Source organism: Cylas formicarius, unplaced genomic scaffold, assembly GCF_029955315.1.
Source record: "Cylas formicarius isolate icCylForm1 unplaced genomic scaffold, icCylForm1.1 PGA_scaffold_1__22_contigs__length_36826433, whole genome shotgun sequence".
In the NCBI taxonomy this organism is placed as follows: domain Eukaryota; kingdom Metazoa; phylum Arthropoda; class Insecta; order Coleoptera; family Brentidae; genus Cylas; species Cylas formicarius.
The window spans coordinates 19,870,800-19,898,138 of NW_026844264.1; the positions used below are offsets into that span (position 1 = coordinate 19,870,800).

Genomic DNA, 27,339 nt, shown 5'->3' on the forward strand with positions numbered 1-27,339 from the left:
AGCGTCACAACACAATTTTTGTTTCCAGATCGTGTAGTGGATTGTTTTATTTGGTACACGGTATACATAAACAAGGATAAGAATATAAAATTCGATCGTTCAGCATTTGACAGGTTTCTATCAAAATTTCATTTTGTTTCTACAGGGTATTTCATTATAAGATGCTGCTGATCTTTAAGGGCGTAATTTCTTGAATGATTTTAAGAAAAAAGTGTATAAGAATGTAGGTCCGCAAACGCTCTTTTTTTATATACAGGGTGTTAAATTAAAAAGAAACAGTTTTAATACATATTTCATAGTCACTCTCTTCACTTTGTCATTCGACGAAAGGTTTCCAAAATGTTCATTTAGTGGTTTTATATACCTTGATATTTTTTTGGTTATTTTCGATTACTTTAGTTTGGAATCGATTGGATGCTTTTGGTGAAACCTTTTTAAAAAAAGATTGTCATTGAAAATATAGCATGTAAGGTGACTTCTGAGTTGAACCATGGCACGTTGGTAATTATATACGGATTCAGAGTGCGAGAAGCGTCAAAGCAATCAAATGTTTTCGGAGATTTTAACGCACGGCTTGAATTTTGACATTTGCCATTTCTGATAACTAACGGTCGTAAAAAAAAGTCTAATATGCAAAACGTTTGACAAACCTTTTAAGTCACTCGTTAAACACTTGCTCCGCTCATACCAAATAAACTCCTAACTCGAATGCCGTTTACCACACTTGGTGCATAATACACTATTATCCGTTTAGCGATATGCACAAAAATGCTTTTTATTTTTTTCGGTAAAAACCCTTCGTCGATCAACAAAAAGTCAAGAGGTCAAGAAAGCGATTGCGGAGCTTCATTTGTCCTTAAAATCATGCATCCAATCATCCACCCTTAAAGGTCAGCATCATATTATGAAACACTTTGCATAATTTGTTTTCACATATCCCTAACTATACCTACCTACCTAACGGAATTTTTCGTAGGGAATATTTTATTATATTTTTGATATCCACAGGACCCGCGAAAAATAATAGACGCGATTGATTTTTTTCACAACCGACTATTTTCGACTTAATTGCCATTTCAAATGGTGAATTTCAGCGATTTAGAAGAAACAAATAATCTGCGACCTCTTAGCGAACTGGCAGACGACGAGCACTTTTCTGACGATTCATTAGAAGATGCTTTACCACCCCCACCCCCCCTTTGCAACAAACGGTCAAGTATAGCTTGGGAAGTGGCTTTTGACGATGAAGCTTTATTAACCCCTGGTAAGTTCATTATTCAATACTATTGTCTCCCTGCAACGTGTATATCAAAAACGAGATTGTTTCGATATATGGAATTACCGCATAAAGGGTATTATTGTTTAGGTAGTACCAAAGTAATAGGTAGAAGAAGAAGAAAATCGGGATCGCATTCTAGTACTAGCTCTATCCCAAGTAGGCTTAAGGAGTTAGAAGACTGGCCTGATCCACCACCTTGTACAACTGAAGATGAGGTAAGCGTAGTCCAAACAGAAGTATTATTTTCATTTCATTTTAATTATTAAAAATGTTATATACTTATGATATTTCCCAGTCATTTAAATTAAAGCATGCTTATCTAACACGAAGAATAAACTCCATAAATCAACTTCATTTTTACAACAAAACACAATCATGGAGGAAATTATTTAGCAGCATTTTTTGTAGGTAACGTCGCCCTTCTCAGATTCAGATGATCATTTGGTATTGCCCGCAGAGTTAAATTCACACATCTCAGGAACCAGTACTTACATTATCCGGCGTGGGAAGAAAAAAGATCGTCAAGCCGTCGTAGCCTCTTCAGCGACTTCAATTTCGTCCGTTAATTCACGCCTGAGTTCCGAATTGAGCATACCGGTGTCTCGACACAGCGTGGATATTCCTCCGGATATACTTAATAAAGATGATCGGCTAACTCGTGAATTAAATACTCCTAATTCGCGATACAGCATAGACCTCAGCACTCCCCACTCCAGACTGAGCCACGAATTGAACTCACCAAAATCAAGATTTAGTTTAGATCTAAACAATTCACGACATTTCAGTCAAGAACTGAGTAGTTCCCCTTCTCGTTTGAGTGCTGATCTGTCTAGTTCGAGATCTAGCACTCCAAGCAAGTACAATACGGAAGCTAAAAAACACTCTACTACATTTGACAATATCAAGTCTCTAATAAGAGAAGGAGTTGTACAAAATTATGTTCCACCCTTGGAAGAACAAGCTGCAGATCTCGATATGGGTCAGTCGTCAGTTGTAAGGGTAAGTATTAATTTTAATAACATAACATCTTTGAGACAACTCAAGTATTATTAAATATTGTTAAAATCGCCGTTTTTACTCTAAAACTCCTTTTCTGTAACGAGGCACACGCTAGTGCAAACCATGGGAGGCAGATAAAGTTTATAGCAACACGAAACGTGTCTATGGAGTTTTATTATATTAAAGATTCAAAAGCATCAACAAATAATTTTTTACAATCTGAACAGTTTTTAGTGGCTGTTATGGGTAGCCTGAACAAGTTTGATACTCTGTACTCTGATAAAAAATTATTAAATGGTGTTCCAAGCAATTTCCAACATCATTCTTCATACTTTTTGCTAATAAATAAAAAAAACGCAGTTAAAACAAATTCTTTAAGGGTTCAAATCTTTTACAGGTTATTTCATTGCCGAGTTTGAATGCTGACGAACTTACTCACAGCAGAAGGGAGTTAGATATAACTGTAGAAGAAGAAGAGGATGGAGACAGTTCCCAGCAAAGTTCTGAAATATCCCCTTTACGTAAAATTGAGCAAAACATCACAGAGCTACTTGAAAGAAGAGACATAGAACTGACACAAGATGGAAAGTTTCTTCTAAATGGGGTAGACAGTTTAAATAAGGACAGAAGAGATAAAAAGAAAGGACGATCGACCAAAGACAGACAAGCCAACGATATACAGAAATCAAGTAGCCACAGTGAAATTCAAAAGTCTGAAGATTATTACCGGCAATTGTTGATTGAAGGTTAGTTCATATTTGGTTGTATTTGGTATAAGTAATAATTTGCTGCAAATAGTTCAATGCTAATTTGCTAATTATTTTTAAGGAGGAACCCCTTTTCCGAAGCGAAGTGGAATTCAGAAATCTGAAAGCGCCAAGGAGATGCTGATAGCACATAGAGATCGCGAAACCCGCCTACCTACCTCTACGTCTGCGGACTTTCCTGTTCATGTTGAAGTGCTTCAACATGAATTTCCCCCTCTTCCTCCCTCGCCAGTTGAAGAAGCGGATGACGAGTACTCTGAAATACTGAACCCGGCTCAAAAAAAGGCTGATACTTTGCCTAGCTCTGCCGACAGTGGTCCAGTTGTTCCTCCGCATGCGCAACATACAAATAATTTTAAAACGAGATCAATGGAATCGCCATATAGCAGAGGTAGTAAATCAAATAAATTTCCCTTTATTAATATCTCAATTATGTAGGGTTACTAACTAAAAACTTCTTCAAACCGGATATGTAATAGCTAAGCTCATAGTTCCGCATATAACGATTGTTTTTTTTTATTTTAATAATTTTGTTTTGCGGTCTGCTCTCTTATATTAAAATATTTGTGCAACCTTGTCGATTCTAATAATAATGTATGCCAACATCCTTAGTTTGAATAGCATAAACTATATATTTTATTACATTTTTATATTCACTGGTTCCTTAATAATTTTGCGTGATAATTTTTAATAATAATATAATATAATACTACTTCACTCCACTCAATATAACATTTTGGCTCACTGCTCCTAATTTATTTTTCAATTTTAAAAACCTGTTTGATCCAATAAATTGTGTCGTCTAAATTTATCCTATATTTATGATAAATTAAAACATTTTTGGAAAGGTCTCAATCTAACTTTCTTAATGTGTGTAGGTAGACGAAATAACTTCTACATTTCCAACCGTTCAAACATACCTCCAGAACGCAGAACCTTGCCAACTGAACTGCAAGATTCGAAAAGGCGGCATTTCCAGAAACGGTCATCACATAGTCCCCAGGAAGAACGCCATCTGCAAACATCTTGCAGTTTGCCTGAAACTCCGATTTTTGCACGAGGTAAACGCCGATGCTTAAATTCAAAATCGTATCTGATGAAAACCATTTAAATGTGCAGGTTGTGACATTCCGAGGACTCCACACAGAAGAGCGCCCGAGATCCCTGGCACTCAGTCTGCCCCCAGACAGAGCAACACAGTTGGCAGTTTGAACACTTTAGGAAACATGTCGACCAGTAGCAGTTACCGTCGTCAGTTGTCCCATTCTGGCCTTGAACAAGCTATCGTGGGAGCCGACTTGCTTCGATTGGCAGGGGGCCCCAACCGTGGTTGGTACCCCAAACAGAAAACTTCCCGCCGGCCCGCATCTATAGAGCACTTGGACAGAATGTCGACCACGAATTGGGAGAATTCCGCGAGGAAACCTCAGACCCTTCCGCCTAATCTCACTCCGAAGTTTTTCCAGAGATCGCCGCGAGATGCATTGCGAAGGGTTACTAGTCTTCTGATTCGAAAAGGTCAGTGATGTGAAAACAATTTAATTATCAATATTTTTATGTAAAAAGTTTATATCAACCGAGACCTATTTCTACCTACCTATCTAGGGACCAACCTATTTTAATTATCCCCGCCTTAACACTAATTTCATTTATTACCCCTAATTACACAATCACCACTAAATGGTCTAGAAATTACCACTGAATAAATACTACCAAATATATGTTAATTTTTCAGAACACACGAGATTTGGAAAATTTAGGTACATTGGCAGAACTATAGATGGCTATGAGTGTAGGCTTGCGGGTATTCAGTTTTTTTTTAATGAAAATTTCGTACCCCCGCTAGAGCGCAAAAAGAAATCCAAAAACAATATTTATCTATCAAATATCTCAGTTCGGCCCATCAAAAAAACCCCACTAAACCCAAAATAAAAATTCAAACTGACATTTTTGATCAATCGTTACAATTTATAAATTCTTCGTTGATATATCAATTTTGATCAGTTTATTTTATTTTTTTAATTTTCAATAATCGCATCTAACTCCCGATCGCGAAAAATTCACGTTGCAAAAGTCCCCAAAGTTCTCTAATCGAAATTCTGAATATGGCTAATTTAAAAACGAAACTTCGTGGGCCATTTTAAATGGACCTGTCCTAGTAACCATCCTGGAACCTCTCCTCCCCACTATTTAAAAAAAACTGGCAAAACACCCCAACCAACCAAATAAATCAAAATTAACAGGAAGCAAGGCAATATTTCTGAAAACATCAGTGTCAACTGAAACTAATAGGAACTTTAATTTTTTAATTTAAAGCTTAGTTAAATAGCTTGGTTAACACAAAACTCCTAAAATAGTGTAAATCGGAGGGAGTTATTACCACAAAATTTCGCCTAATTATTCCTAAAATTGCTTTTATTTACCAAAGCACACCATAATTTCCCAATATTTCCCCTAAGTATCTATTGTTATTCATTCTATGTTCTTCTTATAATCAGCGCAAAAAACTCAAATCTAACCAATTTAGGTTCTAGTTCCAATAATCAACAAATTATACATCATAATTGCAATTGGATAAATCTATACATATTTAAAAACCTTTTTCAAAAAGATGTATTAAACTTATTCTTTTTTCAATTTTTTTCGCAACTGATTTTCAGGTAATAATGGCAAAGATACAAAAAAGGATAAAGAATTGGTGTCCCCTACCATTCCGGAGAATATGGCGAGTAAGTAAACATATTTGTTAACAATAAAAATTTGGTTCCCATTAAATGGGTGTCGGTAACTAAGAATATTATTTTCTTCACTTTCAGTTCCAAGTGAGGAAACTCACAAAAAGAAGGGGTTTTTCAAAAGTTTTTGGAAAAGATCAAGGCATTACTCTCTAGAGCAGCACCATTAAAAACGATGCCGCGATGGAATAGTCATTAATATATTTCTGTACATTTATAATTTGGAACTAACCAATTAGTATTGACATTTTTATCCTAACAAAAGCAAAATGGCACTCACAAACCCTCTTATTAATAAATGCGCCTGTAGATATTATATTTATTACTAATTTATTCTAATAAGGGATATCGTTTTTTGTTTCTTAAACTTTTGCGAATATTTAATTTTTGAAAAACAAAAAACTACATCTGCTTCTGTAACATAACAATTATTAGTTCTGTGCAAGGTGTTTTTTTCTTATCTTGCTTAGCAATATTTACTTGTGTAAATCAAGGCAAAGGTCTTTAAATTGCAGTTAATTCAGGCATCAGCGTAATAAGCAAGTAACCCATTTTGGTTCTGTAATATTGAAATTTCATTTAAAAAAATTAAAAGGTTACTCAAAACAATTCAGTTCAATATTCGTGAAATTTTACGGTTTCTAAGCCCGGCCCTATAATGACATGCAATTGCCACTAACAACAAAAGTTGTTCACCTCCAAGGCAGTACTTAATCGAACAAAATATAATTTTGTGGGCTAAATGACTGGCAATAAACCCATCTGGAAAATCCATTGAATGCAATGATTTAGTTTTTGCAATTGAAAGCCCCTTGAAATTTTATATAAGTAAAGAAGAAAATACTTTGGATAGGTTTACACGTTTTGTAGATTTTCATCTTTCTAGACACTGCTGTGAAATGTATCTTGTTACTGTTTTATTTGTATACAGAGATTCTTGTGAATGTGTAATTATGGTTTAATAAAATTTACAAATAATGTAGTAATTTTGCTTATCCTGAGTAAGTTATTTATTTATTTATTCTGTCAAAGGTTACACCATAATGGTTTAAAACATCTTTTTGTTTAGTGTTAGAAACTTACAGAATCAATGAAACCTAAAATATTTGTTTCTCATTTGATTGTTAAACTTAAAAACAAAAAGTATACTAATTTTGATCTGCTGGCCATCTAGATGAACAATTTTTGCCTGTGTCTTGTGAATATAAGAAACAGGTGCTTTTGGATTCAACTTTTCTGCATTAAGTGGAACACAATTAGCGCTTTTTTATTTCTAATGTATAACAATCAGTACTTCGAGATTGCATTTATAGAACATTTATCTACAGTAACACGTAAGCGTCTCATAAATTTTTAAATAAAACGATTAATCTTAATTCATTTATTTGCGGAATTATATCGTAAAGTTGTATGGCAAACATCTATTTATAAAAGTGAGATGAAGTTATTAATATATTAAAATACAGGTGATTTTGTGGATTAGCGGCATGTAGAAGTTATTATATCGTTCAAAAAATTGAGTAACTTTTAAACATAGCAAACATACTTAACACCAAATGATAATTTTAATAAATATATGCAATAACCTCATAAAAGTGAAATAATTGCTTACCAAATGGAAATATTTATTATACCGTCAAAGAATTTTATTTTAATAAAACAATTTTTAAAATTGGTCATTTTATGAACGAATCTACGATTTTTTTTCTAATTGTTAAAAAGCATTCTTTTTCAGACTTAACTAAACTGAATTCGGAATAGAAGCAACAAGCATTTAATAAAAGAAATACCCATTAATGAGAAATTCGTAACATTATTTTTTTAGAGACGAATATGGTTTCAAAATCTCTTTGAAGATGGATTGGAGACAAGATACATCACTTAAGTCCTATAGAAAAAATTGCAAGCGTGTAACTTACCCTGTTGCACAAATAGCCAGTCATAACCCCTACAAATATGTAAAATCTAAAATTCAAATAATACTACATATATATTTTATAATACAAATTTATTACGTTTTAATTTAGATACACATTATCCCTTGCAAATTCAAAACAGCTACATTTTTGAAGTTTTTAAAATGAAAAAATAATGGGTAAACATTTTGATCATTAACATGTTTCTGAGCATTTTATTACTACATCGATATGACAGAAGCGAAAGAACAAGTTTTGGAAAACACGAGCGGGTGTTTACCAAAGTTTGTTATTGAAAAATGGACTGATGTAAACCTTTGTTGATATGAATTGTCCCCATAGTATATTCTTGTCAAACTATAGTGGCTGAAAAAACTAGTGCAATAAATACAAAGCATTTATATCAGCCATTGTTTCAGCAGGATTACTTCGAAGCAGTAAAAAAAAACAGACGTTAAAAATTTCGCACTTTCTCCGTCCAGACCCCACCAAAATCGAATGCGACTCCGCAAAATTAATTTTCAGATTTTCTTTCGTTTGCATTAACTTTTATTGTTCCTTTTTTTTTTCAAAAAACATTACAAAATTCTCATTCGGGTCCTTTTTCATTTCTATTTTGTGCTTTTGTAGTTCAAACATCAATTTTTACACAGGACAAGGAAATTAAAAAAAAATAGTGGGACTAGAGATTTTTTTTATTAAAAAATCCTATCTGTAGGTTCAGTATCAAATATGTAGTAGATAGCATGGTATAAGAAAAGCTAACACGAATTAAAAAATACAGTCATATTTCCCAAAGCGCATACATATATAATATGGGCTTCAAAAAATAATCTATAGTACTCTATATTCTAAAAAAAAAAACAATGAAATCAAATGGAACCACAGTCTAAAAATATGATTGGCAATTTATTGCGAGCTACATCGTAAACAAAATAATACTTTGATTCTTCAAAATCAACTATTTTGTTTAGGATATAGACTGGCACTGTACGATAAAAACTATAAAATTTTAAAGAAAACGAAACTTTATTCAAATTTTAAGCAAATTTTGAAAAAAAAAACGAATTTTGTTAAGATAAATAAAATAAATCGAAATTATATAATAATAATAATAATAACATGTAATCGAAAATTATATTTGTAGGTATAAGAATGTTGCTTTCGCTGTTACTGTAGAAAATAAAAAAAAACAACTTTAATCATTTAATTTTGTTGCCGCGTGGCATGGCTGCTTGAAGCGGCACACACTATCTGAAACAAAATAACAATTATTAAAACATTAAAGCAATATTACAAACGTTTTCAGATAATGCAAAATAAAAATATAGATTTTTTTTCACTGCCCAAAAAAATTTAAATGTTAAAATTAAAATACACATTGATTAATTCGTGTTTTCAAATTACATTTCATATATCTGATCTTTTAACTGTTTTGAACATGGTGATCAATCGAAAACCATTACAAACAGCTACACAAAAAATACGTATTTTTGCACAGGCAACAATGTCGTAATTAAAGTACAATAAAAAAAATTAAACAAAAAATTACATCAATGAGGTTTTCGACGTGTCGTATCATGTAATTATTACAATAAAATAAAACTTATGTACTTTGATCAGATTAACTCGAGTACCGATTTCACCATGCAATTATAACGGAAATTATTAAATGAATGAATACGTACCTCTAGTATCCGCAAGTAATCAGGTAATCACCTAACTTTTCTACCACCGACGCTGCTTGCTGAGGTTGAATTGGGTCTTCATATAGGGAAACTACCACAGCTATAAAACAAAAAAAGGTAAGATATTTCAATGAATTAACCTCCCCGAAAATTTAGAATAATAAGGTAATTTAATAGCCTTCCAACAGCAGCAGCACAGATTTAATATATATTTAAGAAATCACAATGGAGGTTTGTTACATGTGGTTGCTCGCTGTTTCTCAAAAGCCAAGAAGTTAATGATTTTTCACCATTTTAGTATCTGTTACATTGGATCCGGTGTATTATTTTGATGCCCAACACTTAAACTGTAATTCATTTGATTTACAAATATAAACAGTTAATTAATCAAACTTAGGGCAACATTTTACAGAAAATTGATTACTTAGCGACTCATTCGAATAACAATATGCACTTCAAAACCGACAGCTCCGGTTACGTTGAGACTCGACTAGGTAGGAATTTAGATAATGTCTGTCCGAAACAAAAGCCTCAGAGGAAGCCTGCCCGAATAACGTTCTTTATAAATGCCCTCGCTATTCCCATTATCTTCGAATGCGAAGATAAAACTCAAAACAACGTTCGCTCAACCACTAAAAATAACAATGTCGCGTGATAAAGGTGCCATAATATCATTAAAACAACCAATGGAAAGAATTTAATTTATTAGTGTTTTGTTGCAACGGCAATGTCGCTATTTTTAGGCTCTACCTACTAAGCATTACAAATAAGTTTCGTAATATTCAAATAAAGAAACAAATCACTAATAAGAATTAAAAATTTGTACACGTTTGGTATTTATATCCATCATTAAAATATTGTAAAAATACAAAAGCACAATACATATTTTGCAAAGTAGTTTGGACACTCGTTAAAATGGCCACTCCAGTAATCCGGTTTGCTCTATAATTTTTTTTTTGTACCTCTGGAAACTGGACTATAACACACTTCATAAGAAAACCATAAAAGTTTTATTTTATTGAGTCATATGTAAGACCCATAGTTATATGTTCTGTTGGCAATGGCTCCGGACAAACTATTGGCGGAAAATGTAAAATATTAGAGAGTAAATAAATCCGGAAGTATCCGTCAAGAAGCAGCAAATGTTAGTGTGATTAGAACCATGGTCTTTCAAAAGATCCAGAATCCTCAAGTTGACAAGTTGACAAGCTGGCTCAACTTGCCCAAGCAAACCAGAGTAGAGTAGCTGGACTGGTGACTGACTTAATACAATTTTATAAAATTCTAGGCGGACATAAAATCCTCAGTGGATCGCAGCGGTGCCTAAACCTTTGAAGAATTTGCTGACTCATATTATGCATTTCATTTGTTCAAATGTTCTTATTGCAATAATACACAATAATAACTGAAATTGTCCGGATAGGTGAAACAATTACAGTAGTGGACATTTTTACAGGGCCAATTACTACTAACATTACCAAAACTGTTTGGTTCTGGAAAGAATAGAGCAACATCCTATTTTCATTGGAATATAATAGAAAATGGTAGATATCTAACCTAATAGTCCTTTAAAATAGAAAAAGAAGGACATTTTAAATAAGATTCACTCACAATCCTCAAACCGTAAAAAGGAGAAGTTATTTTAGGGTCTAGATTTGGTCAGTTTTTTTATATTATTATAATTTATTTATTTTTCTAATGGTAGGAAGTATTATTAAGAAAACTGAATTTTTTATTTCTTGACACACAAAAACTATTTACGGAAACTGTGATCATAAACATTAGAAGTTAGTAAACATCTCGGAGAACTCGGTAATCTGTATGTCTGAAACTAATCCCTTGCAGATTTGACGGTTCTATTTACCGCTGTGTTTAAAACATTATGCCCTAAAATTTAAATTAGGAGTGTGAATCTTTGTAATCTCAGTCTAGAAGTATTATAAGACGCCAGACGTGTTTTCAACCGTTTCGAATTAAAAGCAGATTATTTAGGTATACTCGAATAATCGGATCGGAGGATAGAAGTTGCAAAGTTAAGAAACAAAAACCAAAATCATCCAATTAAAGGAAGGAAGTATTGTTGGTCTGCAAGGCAAATTTTTGCTAAATATTTACTAATAAAAAAAATATCAATATCAATATATAGTAGATACCACGAAAAACACTTTTCAAAAATTGATAATGCAGTACAAACTTCGTATTAGCACGTTTACTGGTACGTAGGTACAGTAAAAATGAACATTAACAAACCAACATTAACATGAAATTCCCAGAAAGGCACAACTTTAACAAATAAATTATTTAATTTGCTTAAATTGCTTTTTACATTTAATTCAAGACGGTTCAAACTAGGTATGGTATCGTTACACAAAATTTTCAGAATTTTTGATAAGATCCAAAAATATAATTACATGTCATATATCACATATCGGTTTCCATTTAGCATATATTTTTCTTATCATAGCTTCAAGTCAGGTGAAATGTTTTCCCAGTGTTTCACATAGACATAGCGTAATCCGCGGGCAGTATAATAATAGTATATTATGCAACAAGTGCGGTAAACGGCATTTGACCCACGAGTTTATTTGACACGAGCGGAGCGTAGCGGAGCGAGTTTTTAATAAACGAGTGAGTTAAAAAGTTTACCGAACGTGTTGCATACTATACTTTTTCTACAACCGTTAATTTCTGTGTCCATTTTCGTAAAACAACACGAATACATTCACTGACATGACCGTCAGAATTGACAAACGTCAAAATTCAAAGCGTGGGAAATATCTCCGAAAACATCCGATTGCTCGCAAATCCGTGCGGTAAAATCCAGGAAATGTCCGAAGTGGCTCGGATTCATGGGAAACGAAACTGACTTGGCATGCTAGATCGGTGGGTAATTAGGTATTTTACAGACCGGGAGTAGAAAAATATATATTTTTTGTTAATCTTGGTCGATGAATTCTATGGGATACAGAAACTTTCACAAAATGGGTTCAGAAAAGTTTTAAGCTTCTTGGCCTTGTCTAATTCAAATTAAAAATTAAATAACAAGCCATTATTTTAGTTGAATTAGTTATAGTTTTAATTATATTTCTAAATAGACAAAAATAGACTGAAACATCAGAAGGGTGTATTTTTAATTTATAAATTACCCTTCTACTTTGCTAGTCAAACTAAAAACATAATGAAATAAATTAACGGTAAGGTTAAGAAAACGCAGTATTTGTAAGGAGTTATTCTAAAATTAGTTAGCAGTATCATTATTTCATACGCATTTTTTGAACCCTAGAATGGTTCCACCTAGAATTAAAACGACATTAAATGAGTTTAGTATAGGGCCGAGAAGCAGGAGGAGGTCGATGGTCGGTCAACGGTAAACTACATTTCCTACATATTAAGGCAGCGTTACTAATTTGTCTTTATCGTTAATTATTAACGCCAATTATCACGATGTATACATTTTGCAGGCCTTTTAATTGTCCAAAACAAAAAAAACATTTACTCGAATAAATCGCTTATAATTTGGCAAGTGCATCTATTGGAACGGAGTGTTGACCCATATGCATTTTAAAAATAAATGGCGCGGATTCCTTAATTAACCGCAACGTTTTTCACGAATGTTCGCTTATTTTTAACCACTCCATGTATGGGAGAGCAAAGCTTCGAGCTGTTTTACGAATTTGTATACGACATATGGCCAACGCGTATTAATTCAACTGTTTAAAAACTAAGAGAGGTCCCTAAATATAACTTAAAACAGGTCAGAGAATATAAAATTAGAATTTCGTGTGACTAATCACCTTGCTAGTCATCGGATAGTTATTACCCGGCCTTGTCCCTACTAGGTTAAATGTGGTCTTGCATACGAGGTTCACTTTGATATAATACAGATGTTCGCATTTTCTTACCTTGTGTTGTTTTCATGCAATGGACGCCGACTTTGCCCAGTTTAGCCCTAATTACTCGATCTGTACCCGAAAGGTATATGTATCTGTTGCCGGCAAGCGTGACACCTGAGGATGTGAGGATGTCTTGCTTTTCGAAACCTTGAACTAATTTGGCTAGCTCTTCTTTCGAAACCTGAAAAAAAATATGATTAACTTAAGAGCAATCTTCTTTGATTAAAAGGCATAGAAATTGGAAAACACTACACTCTTTTCTCTATTACTTTATATAAAAATAGCGTACTGTGTAAGTGGCCTGTGTGAAATAATCGATGCACTTGATTGTAAATAGCAAATTTTGATTTTTATATATAAATTTTCTAATACAATTATTTAATCGAAACAATCAAAACTAACCAAACTATATTTACAATAAGTCAAAATGTTTGTCTTACAGTTAACTATTAATGGAAATTACGCAATGGATATTAAACTCCAAAACCAAAAATAATCAAAGTTTAATTCCTTCATTCTTTCCACTGCTCGATATCCATGTCCCAAAGACAGTAAAAGTAAACTAAAGGGCTTAAACAGGGAGCATGGAAATTATAATTTATTTTCAAATACAGATAATTATTAATTAATGATAGATAACACTACTACTAAATTTTCAAGATATTATTTTAAACATTTTTTGACTCGTCAATTAAGAAGTGGTCAATTGACATATTATTAATAAATAATGATAGATAAGGCTGTACAATTGCAAGGTGTCACTTAAAACGTTGTGATCGAATTTAACTAGTGAATTAAGAAGTGGTCCCAAAACTAGCTGATATAAATAAGTTAGCAATGGCCGACTGGGGTTTATTCATTACATATAATAAACCAGTCGCCGTCTTGCTCATACTACTAGTGCTCAATTTTTTCTAAAAATACTTAGTATCCATTATGGATATCAATTTACATGTTAAATCTGTAACTTGTATGCACTTCTTGCCATAGAATAACAAATAAGATAACATGATACTGAACGGAAAAATGTCTCATAACAAGAAAAAGTCAAAACAATTGAAAAGACAGCAGAGATGTTAACATCATTAAAAACGAAACTCCCTAACGATTATAAGAAAGCGAGGAAGAGAACATTTAATTAAAAATTTTGATGACGGTGGCTGTATATCTAAATTTAAGTTTCTCCCGTGTTCTTGTGTTCAATTTTTTTTTAGATTTTGGTTTTAAAGATCTGAATTTTTAACAGGGAAGACAAATGAGATTAAAGCCCGAATTATGGCCAGATACTAATGAATTACCCGGTACAACGTAACCTGTTCTAGGGTGCTGGCAATTTAAATTTGACAGTTATTTGTTCCATTCACGCTGGTAATCATAGATTGATTCTAAACGTGTTTTTATCGATCAATAAATCATTGGACCTTTCTTAATTTAATATACGATAGAGTGGCTACAAACGGGGACAAACCATGCGATTGTACGATCTTGACTTACATTTTCGTATTTTTCTCGGTCGTAAGGAACACGATGCCGTGTGTACCACGCGTTTTTAAAGATCACATTACATACAGAGAAACTAACAGAAGTTGTTGTTCTGCCATATGGCGCGCAGACGGCTCCATAAGTTGATTAAAAATAACAAACTTTGCCGTGGATAGTTTTTTATCACGGATTATATAGTTAAATAATTTTTATCAAGATTATTAAAAAAGATTTTTTCTAAAGAAATAAGCTATAAGAATAACTTTGTTGTTTGGTTCGTTTAGGTTCACTAAATTTGTTGTTCCGTGGCCGTTAGTTGATAAAAAATTTTAGGGTCATTCTAGCACTACACGATTACTTTGGTCTACAAGGTTCGAGTGCTAATAATTATGGGTTCTGACGAAAGATCTGCGAACTGAACGGCAACGACGAAAGATAAAATTTATGCGGGACTGATTCTACGATGGCCGAAGTGAAGGAGGTAATGATTATGACTTAATACCCTGGGATTAAAGAAAAGTTTCCAATTTTTAGTTGAAATTTTAAATAAAGCTCATATTTTTATCACCACATATCCATCACGTCAATGACTTAAATGAATTTTTATGACATTTCGTTAGTTTAATAAGCGCAAAATCAAAAAATAGTCTTATTACTTCATACACTAACAAAATAAAAGGCTCCGGATTCGATAATTGTAAATGTCATGAATTCAGATCCCTATTAAAAACCAAATTTAGATATCAATTCAAATTGCTAAAGACTTAGTGTTACTACTTCTGTCAGTACTAGAAAAGTTTGATTCCAACAAGACCATCAATTCACAAATTTTTTATAAAACTTCTGGATTCGTCCGGCGTCGGTTTTTGTTGACTCGAACTAGTTAACGTTTCGCCAATCATCTTTTTGTTTCTTCAGAGCTTGACTGAAACAGGGAACCACAATAACTAATAGTTTTTCCAAATGTAACATTACTGGATTCAAATGCAGTGATTGGGTTTATCCTTCATATATTATAAAATTAATTCACTCAATACAAGGTCAATAATGAAGTGGAAGAAGTTCCATTTTAAAAATTGATGAATTAATTTTTCAAAGAAACTTCCACAGGCTACTGTAATACTTTTTATAAAACTTCTAGATTCCTCCTCCGTCGGTTTTTTTTTTGACTCGAGCTAGCTAACGTTTCGCTAATCATCCTGTTGGCTTCTTCAGAGCTTGACTGAAATTGTTTCCACTTCTTTTACGACGCTTCTTCAGAGCTTGACTGAAATTGTTTCCACTTTTTCTACGACGTTTGCTCTCAAACCCGTGCGGTAAAATCCCGGAAATATCAGCAACGGTTAAGAATGGATAATATAATGGAAGACAGTATATAACTTTAGAAAGGGTGCATGATTCAGAGTTTCGTACTTTAAAATTACATGTTTATTTGCATATAGCGTTTTGAGCGATATAAGCCTTTTTAAATAAATTAGAAATGTGGCGACACACGATACACAAACATGTATAGTATACGGTTCAATATACAATGGATTAGTTCCCTATTGCGACTTAAACCAATATAGAGCTCGTTGGGACGACCCAAATATCTACCCCTGTTTAATCGACAGAGTAATTATTTGCAGACGAGGCTATGTAGAACACAAACCCTTCATCAAAACGGAGATCTGCACGCTTTAACTAACACAGTAAACGCCGACACATACGTTGGTAATTTCCGGGAGCGGATAGCATTAAGAACTATTACAAGAATCAGGCAGTGCATTTACTTAGCTAACAAAAGAATTGTATGTATAAAGGTAACACCGCTAAAACTATTAAACTTTATTAGCAGTATCTATACGGTGTTAGACAATCATATATAATTTTAATATTCGAACGTAAACAATGTTAATGATACAATGTTGAAATAACTTTGTGTTTAAAAAAGAGGGGTTACATTGTTTTAAATATAGCAAAAATACCTGAAAATCGAATAATATAGCTAAGAAGAACATAACGTTAAACAGAATTTTTTTTTATAAAATATACAGTGTGTCCAAGATAAGGATGCACAGCATGGGGATCTCGGAAACTATAAGAGATACAGTGTCGGTTAAATTAGACAAAAGTTGCGCATTTTGATACCGAACAAGATCCCGTTTTACAAATTTGAAAATTCCAAGCCGTTCCGGAAATATCCGAGAAAAACCGAAATATTGCGATGTCGTTTTTATTATTTTTTAAAGCTATTTGAAAAGATATGAAAAAACGGAAAACACTTTTCCATTGGCACTTTTTAATCTCTCCAAATTGACGTTAACAAATTTTCATTACAGCGTTTCGATTCCATGGAACCACCATCAACTTTGATTTTTCTTATGGGACGGAAAAAAAGTACACACAGTATTAGGTTGTGCTTTTCATTGCGAATTCAACGATGTACGATACAATACGGTTACTTATGTTTTTATCCAGAAAAATGGCTTTTTAATACATTTCTAGTATTTTATTGTAGTAGGCCATGAGATCCGAACGATGAAAGGCAAAAGAAAATGGTTGACAAGTTCGAGTTAATGTGTTTATTTATTTACTAACTCTAACTGTTCATTTAACATAACAACTAAATCCAACAAGTTAATGAAAAACAAATTCTATAACAAATGTTCGAATAAATGACCTCCATTTTCTAGGCATAAGTACGCCCGTCTCACGGTAGACTCCAAAACACGACTTAACATTTCAGGAGTAATTTTATTAAACGCTGCTCGTACTGATTGACGTAATTGTTCCTCGTTGTCAAAACATTCTTTGAATACCTCATTTTTTATGTAGCCCCATAAGAAAAAGTCCAAGGGAGTTAAGTCCGGGGACCTTGGAGGCCAAGGGGTTTCACTGTAAGTCCCAATGTATTTTCCATCAAACCGTTCAGTTAAATATTGGCGAACTTCTCTGGAGTTATGCAGCAGCCTTGCACAGCGCCTAGCGGTAAATCATCTAAGGCATCTTCTAAATCGTGCCTCAAGATGTCAAGGTACCGCTCGGAAGTTAAGGAATTATTATAGAAAATAGGGCCTATAATCTTGCTACCAAAAATCCCACACCAAATATTAAACCCAAAGCGAACTTGATGTCTGGATAGTCTATTAACACGTGGATGTTGTTGCGACCAATAGTGTGTATTGCGCCTGTTATAAATACCGTTATTGGTCACCATACTTTCATCAGACCAAATCACTTTATATGGAAAATTAAAACTCTCATCACACATCCTGGTATACCACTCACAAAAATGTCTACGTCGTTCGTCGTCACCCGGTTTTAATCCTTGACATATTCTGAATTTGTAAGGCTTAAATTCATTTTTCCTTAAAATAAACTGAGCTGTAGATTTAGCTACCCCATTCTGGTCTTCAATTTCTCTGGTAGAAGTTTGTGGATTTTCGATAACAGATTGTAGAACAATGTATTGGTTTTCTTCATTGGAAGGTTTTTGTCGGGATAATGCAGGCTTCTTAAATGATCCATATTCTTTCAGATTAAATAACAAACGCCGAAAAATACTCTTGTCAGGTTGTCTCCGCTCTGGGTATTTGTTAGAATACATACGCTCGGCTTCCACACAATTTCTTTGGCATCAGATGTAGCAAGACAGCATATCACATTTTTCTTCGTTTGTAAAATTACCTCCCTCCATTGTAGAACAAAATAAATTAGAAAAAGACAACAACAATAAAAATACAAAAACAATAACTAAAGGAATAAACTTATGATCGACTGATAACAAAGACAAATAACATTAATGTGTCATTGAAATTGACTGGATGTCATTTTGTCATGGCCTACTCCATTTAAATGCTGAAATGTATTAAAAATCCATTTTTCTGGATAAAAACATAAGTAACCGTATTGTATCGTACATCGTTGAATTCGCAATGAAAAGCACAACCTAATACTGTGTGTACTTTTTTTCCGTCCCATAAGAAAAATCAAAGTTGATGGTGGTTCCATGGAATCGAAACGCTGTAATGAAAATTTGTTAACGTCAATTTGGAGAGATTAAAAAGTGCCAATGGAAAAGTGTTTTCCGTTTTTTCATATCTTTTCAAATAGCTTTAAAAAATAATAAAAACGAAATCGCAATATTTCGGTTTTTCTCGGATATTTCCGGAACGGCTTGGAATTTCCAAATTTGTAAAACGGGATCTTGTTCGGTATCAAAATGCGCAACTTTTGTCTAATTTAACCGACACTGTATCTCTTATAGTTTCCGAGATCCCCATGCTGTGCATCCTTATCTTGGACACACTGTATATGTACTATAACGGAATTTTTTTTGATGAGTACAAGGCTGAGCGAATCGTTTCTAAAACTAAAATTCTACATGGAATGCTATAAATTTGCCATTGTAATTCGAATTGCTTTGCACCTGAGCGTAATTTGTCTTGTGTTCCGTCTTTTTTTTAGTTGTCAATCAGTTTCTCAGAAACTTCTCATACAATCCTTTTCCGAAACGCCTATCCACGTCCCTCAATCACTTAGCACTACCTCGTACTGCGTGGATCACACAAGTAGTCTTTATGTCGCACCACATGTTATTTGAAGAGAGAAATATTTCGACCCTCCGTTTTAGTAAAAAAATCGTAACCATTTTGGTACCAGAGGGCGTTCGCAAAATTCTCCACTTTAGTCAGGAGCACCAAAAGAGCAGAAATATCCGATCGTTCCTAACCTATGACCAAAATATCGGAAACGCTGGAAATGGCTGGCGACAATGTTTAATGGATAAGAAGTGGAAAAAATGTAATATCAAGCTCGTTTCACAGATGCAAAAACATGCAATAATATCATTTGCATATTACTCATTTCATTTCAATTACTCGTAAATTAACCGAACCTGTGAAAACTTTTGACATTTCCGTATTCCACATAAAAAGGTGTAGACCAATATTAAAATTGGAAATTTTTTACCAACGCCCTCTACGGAACGAACATTTGCTGAGGGCGTTTGAACTAGTGGGTTTTTCATACAAAAATTTCTACCTGTTCAAATAAAATGCGTTCTCGTACGAAAACAACGTGTTTGGCCCACAATGTACATTGAATAAATACCAGTCAACGTGCAGCAAAAAGGAGCGGAAGATCTACGCCAGGAAATTAAGTTAACCGCAAAACTAAGCCAACGATAAAAACCGATGCCCAATGAGTTTATACGCGCAACCGAATTTCGTTCCGAGTGCACTAACGCGTAGCGAAATGGATAACTTCCACTGTCGAAACTAACGAAGCGCGTAACGTACCGGCAAAGTGATGAAAACCGCTGCTGAAATGAAAAGCGTACAACCAAAAGAGGTGGCGATTATACGTCCGATAATAATTACAACATATTAGCAGCGCAGGGAATCCGAGAGGATAAATGCGCACATCCGTAACGTAAATGCAAAAAAAAACGTGGGAGAAACTCGTGAAATTCGTCAGGACTAGCGCCAACTCACCTTGTCGATGACCTTGAACTAGTTTCTTAGTCCAAGATCGGAGGACGGGTGAATTGTTTTTCTTTACCTTACGAAGAAATTATTGTGTATAACAGATACAGTACATCGATAAAAAGTTCTCACTGCATGAAAATTGGGATTATTTTCGAAGTGTATCGCAATATTCAAATGTTTTACCTCACGTTGCGATATAGCGATAAATACTTTTTTTTTCTACTTCCTACCATTAAATTTTGCAAGTCGCAAAATGGCACTAAACCATGTTTGGCCTGATGATAACATAAAATTAAACCATGTGAAATGAGCAAAGTTATTAACCCGGTGGAACAAAATAGATTAGACAAATTAGAACACTTAAAATGCAAAATATTTTCTCGTTTTGATATCGCTGGATCAATAAGTAGGTCAAGAGGGAAAACAAACTCCATAGAGATTGTGACATGCGAAAGTAAAAATTATATGCAAAAATATAACTCAGGCGTTTCCGAAACATGAAAATCAAGCAACGTCAAATCTGGGGAAGTCGCTGTCCATAATAAAATAGAAAACGCATATATTAGCGTTATGATATATTTTTAATAGGGTTATTTTCAAATTAAAATCCTGCGGTTAAGGTACTAGCTATTTTACAGTCATGCGCATCAAAGAATTCGAAATTTAGTTGCATTTCAAGCAAAGGACAGTTTTATGCATACGTGTGTCTTAATTCTGGACAATACTATGGTATAGTAAAAATACTAGAACGACACTTAACGTGGCACCTACCTTTAAACGACATATAAATTTACTTACGCTGGATAAAAAGAGTGTAAAAAAATGTTGACCGAAATTCATCAGATGAAATTGGTTTGTTGGTTGGATAGCGTTTAATTCGGGCTCTACATTAGCGAAAGTTACAAATTCGGTATGTCTTACAGAAATTATTTTATCTTGTTGAACTAATTACGCGAACGTGGCTAATACGCAATTTACGTAAGCCTCGGACACTGAAAGCTGGTGCATTCCATTTTAATTATTTCAAACATTACACGGCAACCGTATATGTATTTTTTACAAACACATTGCCAAAACAGTGCAGTACGGAGTTTTCTATAAAATATGATTCATAATTTAATGTTGCTACAAAATGGGCGATTGGAGAAAATATGGAAATGCGCATGGAACGTGTTTATTGTTTCTCGCGCACCATACGGCGCGAAATGTATTGGTAGCCATTTTTTAATGCGACGTTAAACTGTTCGTGTTTTCGGCTAGCATTATAAGATCGCAAATACGTCCATGAAAATGCGAAAATCGTTCGTTCGGCAGTAAATCTGAGGTTGACAAAATAATTTTAAGCAAAAAGATATTTTTAGAAATGAACGAAAACAACCTCGAGGAAATCTCGCAACATAACAAATATGTTTCTGAATCCATGCCAAAGGGACACTTTATACCAGAGTCAAAATTGCAGATTGTTTTTTCATAAGCGATTTAAAAAATATGTTTCGTACATGCTATTCACAAATTAACGACTTTTGAAACGTCATTTTAGAGTTAGCAGGTAAAAAAAGTAAAAATAAGTCACTGTAACATTTTTCATATATTTTGGGTGCTTAGCATACACAGTTGAGTCATATTATTTAATTAATACTTTAATTAAGTCTTGAATTTTATATCAAGTAAAATGTTTTTGCCACGCCATTGTTTAAAAGTACCTATTTTTACAGTGGCTTACACACAAATGCCATTTTATGCCGCAACTTTCGCAATCTTTTAAGTGGTCAAGTATCTCCAGTGATCTTCAGGCCAACATTAAATACTAAATGAATATAAATAAAAGAAATATCTCGATTTATCGTTCAACCGCTACCAAATCACAAAACATGCTATCGTTAGAATTCCGGTAGACAGAGCTCTAATCTTATATAAGTCCGAATAGACGTTATAATCAGAAACTAAATACTTATATCAAGGATGACCTTCAGACGAATACTCATCCATTCCGTTCAAATTTTGTAGGCACAGGTCTGGAAAGAGGTAGACCAGACAAGAGTAGAAACTGCAGAAAAAGATAACCAACGTACGTTACATCAAAGGCCTCGCCGAAATGATAAAAAGAATAGGTAAACAATACGTCTAAACACCACCTTCAGTTCGCAAAATTCTCTAAGGAGCCACTATAAGAAGACAAAACACAGAGGAACACGAATAACTTGTTAGCGAGTTGAGAAAGTTAATACCGAAGTCTTATATAATTCACTACCACGGGTTGATCTTGTCGGAGTTTTTGTGAGTCACAAGTCATTGATTGCATATCCTTTAGTTTTGGTTTAATTAATAAAAAATAATCCCGAAAAAATGCTAATTTTGACTTACGCAAATAAAACACAAATAAACAATTGTCTAGCGTTTAGTAACATTTTTTGGTTAGTTTTATACCCACTGCGATACGATCCTTAATCGTTTATACGTTTACTTAACATGGGTTACTTTAGGGATTCAATGACCTATGCCTATTGAATGAATATAAATACTAAGACACCTAAACCACAAAACATGTGCTTAAAACAAATTTGAAATTTTTATATATCATAGTAAAACTGAAAGTAACTTTGACAATTTGAGACGCTAATTGCACCAATTTAAAAAAATGTGCAAATAGTTTTGTACGGGGGAGTTTCAAAGGAGTATTAATGATTTTTTTAAGTGGCAACAGAGGTGGGAACAGTATTAATTTAGGGTGTTCTAAAAATTGAATTTTGTGCTGATATAACTATGTCGGCTTTGGAGATGATGCCATTGTTTGCAATAAATAATTAGAAAATAAATAATTCATGGAAAATATACGTATGAATCTAAGAACAACCCTTCACAAAAAAGTCGATAAAAAAACGGAGAATCGTATTGAACCATTCTTTTCTCAAGCGTTACTACGAGAAAGCATCTCTGCTGTTCTTCATGTCCAATTTTAGACTCCCGGAACAAAATGAAAGCAAGGCAAACAGCAAATAGACAATAAAAGTCGATTTTCTCTACTTTGCTTTTAAATAGCACACGTGCAAATGAAAAGCCATAACAAGTATGTATGCAATGTCCTTGCGAAAGTTCGTCTCTACATTAACATTTGCTTTGAAAAAGATAAAGAAAGTGCTAATAAATTGCCAGATAATGTTCATATAATAATATATAAATAAAATACTATGCGTCATTCAAAAGATATTTCTCCTTGAGCTATAACTACAGGACATTTTTTTAAATATTTATTAAAAAGAAACTGCTAGTTAAAAAAAGTTAAATTTGAAATTTGTAGCCGGTTGATGGGTACAATAAAAGTACCAAATCATCAAAACCGTCAGGTGATCTTCCAAATCTATTTTTATTTTAAATAACTTGATATGAAGAGACAAACGATTGCGAAGACGGCAAAACAAGAGGTGTTTCATCAGCTGACTTAAAAATGCATATTTCAATTGACAACCATTAACAACATTTTTTGCTCTAAATGTTCTACCAAAAAAATTACGATAACCAAAAAATAAAATATAGAGATAACGAGGTTTAACAAAAGAAAAAAACTAAAAAAAATAACACGCAAAACAAATTGAAAGAATTATAAAACAAAAATTTAATTTAATTCCCCGTTTACCAGGTACCAAGTTTAACCAAGTATTTGGTCTTTTTGCTGTAAACGCGATAATTTTTAATTTTCTGAGTAAGTTTAACAGCAATAGTAATCGTAATTATGTTTCAATCAAAACACGAAAAAGAAAACACTAACAGTTTTTTTATATAAAAAAAATAGTGGCAAAAATATTATTGTTTTTATTTAACATTTGTTGTGACTTCTTTAAATTGCTATGTAGCGATTAAAATACAAAAATGATTAGGTAGCACTTTACAATTTTGGAGTACAAATACTGTTACACATACATAAAATGTTATATGGTCCAAAAAATGGTGGAACACACTTTTAGCGACGAACGTTGCAAGGATAGTCAAAATACAGCCTTCTCCAACTAAGATAAATACATTTTATTACTCATAAAAAGGTGAAATCCACGAACCCTTTTACGAGTTTTATTTATTTTACTTTGGGTTATCTCGACAAGTACGAAAATACATACACACACAGATAAAAAATATCGAGAGAATGCCGATGACGATAGATAAGAAACCCTTGCTTGCAAATTCAATTAAGTGATCAAGAAATTATATCAACGAAAACGCAAATGGGACAATGTCAGGTGCGTAACTAACCAAAACTCTCACTTCACCCGATCGTAAAGTTGTATTTATCAATATTTTCAAATTTAAGGAGGGGCTAACACAATGCTCATCGCGTGCAAACAATAACTTTCCTTTTCGTCTAAAGGAAACCGGAATTTTGATGTGATAAGAATAATCGCACATTGTGTCCGAAGCCTGACTCGTACAGAATCAAAATTAGTCAGAACTTTTAGGAATAACAATTTAAATGATGACTAATTATTACTAGCATAACTAACAACTATAGATGAATTCACTGGACAAAATGTTTTGCTTTTGCATATGACTCAACTTTCTCACCGACTTCGATGTGTTTTTCTCGTTATTTACTGGGACAAACATAAGAAAAGCATGAACCTAAAACTTAATTATGATTACAAGGTCAACGTTCAAAACAACAAATCCAAAACAACAGTTTAGAAAACTAGACATAATCATCCTCTAAATGTTGTTTTCTTTAGCAAAAAAAATATAAATAGGCAAGTAATGTTTTGTTGAGATTTTGTTTTTCAGTGGAAAAGCAGAATAGATCTCTTAGTTTCACAAACACAAACAACAAAACTTTAAGTTAAACAAAACAATATTGAAAATAAAAGCACTACCTGCACAGAAATTACCTGCTCTCCCGGGAAACCGTTTTAATTTTTAAACTCTGGTACATAATATAAGCAAGATATTTATTTGCATGCGTGTAGGTGCATCGTCGTCTGATGAATTTCCACACAACCAACTATGACCGCCGATCCTCACCGCGACGTCAAAATAGGCGTTTTGCCCGGATCAATACCAACCACTACGTTCAGTAACCCCTTCCGACGTTTTATTTTATTCAATGAAAAATGCCATTGATAACGAGGGAGACACCTCACCAATTCTAAATATAAGTACAAGTTCAAACCAATAATTGAAAAACTTCATCTACTAGCGTTTTTAAATCATCACGTAAACGAATAGGTAGGACGACATAGTTTGCCAAATTTGGAAACGGGTAGAAACTCTTCAAACTGGTCTGTCAACCGCAACTTCACTATCGCAAAAAAAAACGAGATAGTCAGATAGATATGTCGTTTCCTCTACAAGGATTTAGCAATAATTTTCGAAAATAAAAATTATGCTAATATCATTTTTAGTTCAAGATACAATGAAGGAGCACAATGTTTAACAGAAGAGCCAGCGACAAAGACCATACGCGAATATTTTACTTTACACGTTGCCGTATGGGTTGGCAGCCATCTTGTCCTTAACCGGCAAGATTTTGTCAGACCATCGCACCACTGCAACGAACGGTAACTGCGTTGAAATAACGAAAAACCAAACGCTATGGACTTTCATCAAACACAGTTTAACTCTTAATAAACGTAAAGTCTCCTTCAATTCGTCAAATAGTTGACCCAACCCTAACTCTTTTGTTCTGTAACCGGTTAATAGCCCCCATAAAAACTACAGGTAGTGACAGAAAACATATTAAACGGGCAATTTTCCTTGGTTATATTTTAAAATAATTAAGAGAAATGGGTTCAATACTCACATCGAAATTATCGGATTTTGCCCATATATTTCCATCGTGTCCTGCGATGGCGGCTTTTGTGACACAACGAGAAGCTAAAAGCTGTTTGTCAACGTAATCCTGCCAGCTCATTTTTTGCTAAAGTTTAATTAAATTCACGGCACACACGAAGCTAACACTAAAAAATTTAAAATATTTTTTTCGCCAGCAGTTGCTGCGGTATTACCAGCAAGAGCCGAATACGCCGAATACACTTGTCTAGCAGAGCAGGATTCGAGAACGGAAGCGAGTGTTGACAACCTAACGTGACTGAGACGGCGCAACGGGGAATTTCCATCGTTGCCAACTGTAACTGGGCGCGGTCTATTTCGAATTCTGAAAGTAACGTACGTTGTGTTTTTCGTTCAAAGTATGGCATTCCAAAAACTACTATTTTTTTTTAATTTAAAAGATTTTATAAATAGTAATTACAAGTAGCACGAGACGGCACCCAAATTCGCTTCTATAAGATTGAAGTGAAATTGTCTGTTTTAAAGATTAAAATTTTGTCTGGCGATCAAAATATTTGTTTTCATTTGGTTTGGTTTTTCAAAATATTAATACTTTAGGATAATGTTTCCCTTTCCAAACATTAACGTGTTGTTTCACACAGGAAACAGTGTTTTTTTTTCTACAATCGGAGGTTTAATTACTAATCGGCAATACTCATAAATAACTTATTGGAAATTGAGAAACATCACCTATAGTGCGGAGGTAACCGTAAGCAAAATGCAAAATTGCTAAAACGTATACGTACCTACTAAAATTATTCAAAATAATTGAAGAATTTTCCCCTTTTTTGAAAATCTTTAATTTAAGATTAGTTTTCTTGCATACACTATTCATTCGACATATTCCTATGGTTATTTCTCGAATATCAACAAACACCAAAAAATATTTAATTTATTTTAGGTGGTGGTCACAAAATAAAATCACATCTAAATTACATACGTCAATATAATGAATTCACTGGAAAATTTTTAAAAAACCTTTTTCATCTATTATCGTATTTTAAAAAAGTTCTTTAATAGCAAGTTTTATCGAAATTTTCCATGATTTGACAACGATGTTTATTTTAATATCATGAGGCGTAAATTAAAAGAGCATTAAAAAAAAGAATGTCACGGGTATTTAAAAACAAGTTTAGGTATCATTATAATCTAGTGAATCTAATGAAAATAATACGCGGTTAACACTAGAGCACAATTTTGAAAATTCAATTCTAGATAAAAATATAGCTTTTTTTTTTTCAAAATAAGAAATGTGATCACCGTTACACCGAATCTGGTGACTCAACGGTTAAAAATAT

The 27,339-nt window shown here is 33.4% G+C and overlaps 2 protein-coding genes across 4 annotated transcripts in view; one reads left to right on the forward strand and one right to left on the reverse strand.

Annotated features, from left to right (window-relative positions):
• Positions 1–7,643, forward strand: part of LOC132696039 (uncharacterized) — a 228,559-nt gene extending 220,916 nt beyond the window's left edge. For all 3 annotated transcript variants that reach the window (XM_060660576.1, XM_060660577.1, XM_060660578.1), the window contains 9 exons: positions 1,095–1,264; positions 1,367–1,494; positions 1,688–2,278; positions 2,676–3,024; positions 3,107–3,436; positions 3,924–4,106; positions 4,165–4,563; positions 5,706–5,774; positions 5,862–7,643. In XM_060660576.1, the coding sequence (XP_060516559.1) occupies positions 1,095–1,264; positions 1,367–1,494; positions 1,688–2,278; positions 2,676–3,024; positions 3,107–3,436; positions 3,924–4,106; positions 4,165–4,563; positions 5,706–5,774; positions 5,862–5,950 (2,308 nt within the window). In that variant the 3' untranslated portion in view covers positions 5,951–7,643. The remainder of the gene's footprint in view (positions 1–1,094; positions 1,265–1,366; positions 1,495–1,687; positions 2,279–2,675; positions 3,025–3,106; positions 3,437–3,923; positions 4,107–4,164; positions 4,564–5,705; positions 5,775–5,861) is intronic.
• A 128-nt stretch (positions 7,644–7,771) lies between these two features.
• On the reverse strand, positions 7,772–26,309 carry LOC132696040 (profilin). Its single transcript, XM_060660579.1, has 5 exons — positions 26,218–26,309; positions 26,013–26,169; positions 13,287–13,458; positions 9,385–9,484; positions 7,772–8,950 (listed from the first exon to the last, which is right to left on the reverse strand). Exons 2-4 carry the CDS (start codon positions 26,121–26,123, stop codon positions 9,387–9,389), a joined length of 381 nt encoding a protein of 126 aa, XP_060516562.1. The 5' UTR covers positions 26,124–26,169; positions 26,218–26,309; the 3' UTR covers positions 7,772–8,950; positions 9,385–9,386.
• Between the last annotated feature and the right edge of the window lie 1,030 nt (positions 26,310–27,339).

What these genes read in the sequence shown, in the direction of transcription:
- LOC132696040 (XM_060660579.1), bottom strand. Translation starts at nt 26,123, where the DNA reads ATGAGCTGGCAGGATTACGTTGACAAACAGCTTTTAGCTTCTCGTTGT. An exon ending in CAAAATCCGATAATTTCGAT is followed by an intron (nt 13,459 to 26,012) that starts GTGAGTATTGAA and finishes ATTTTTTTTCAG; the next exon opens with GTTTCGAAAGAAGAGCTAGC. An exon ending in TTGCATGAAAACAACACAAG is followed by an intron (nt 9,485 to 13,286) that starts GTAAGAAAATGC and finishes TTTGTTTTATAG; the next exon opens with CTGTGGTAGTTTCCCTATAT.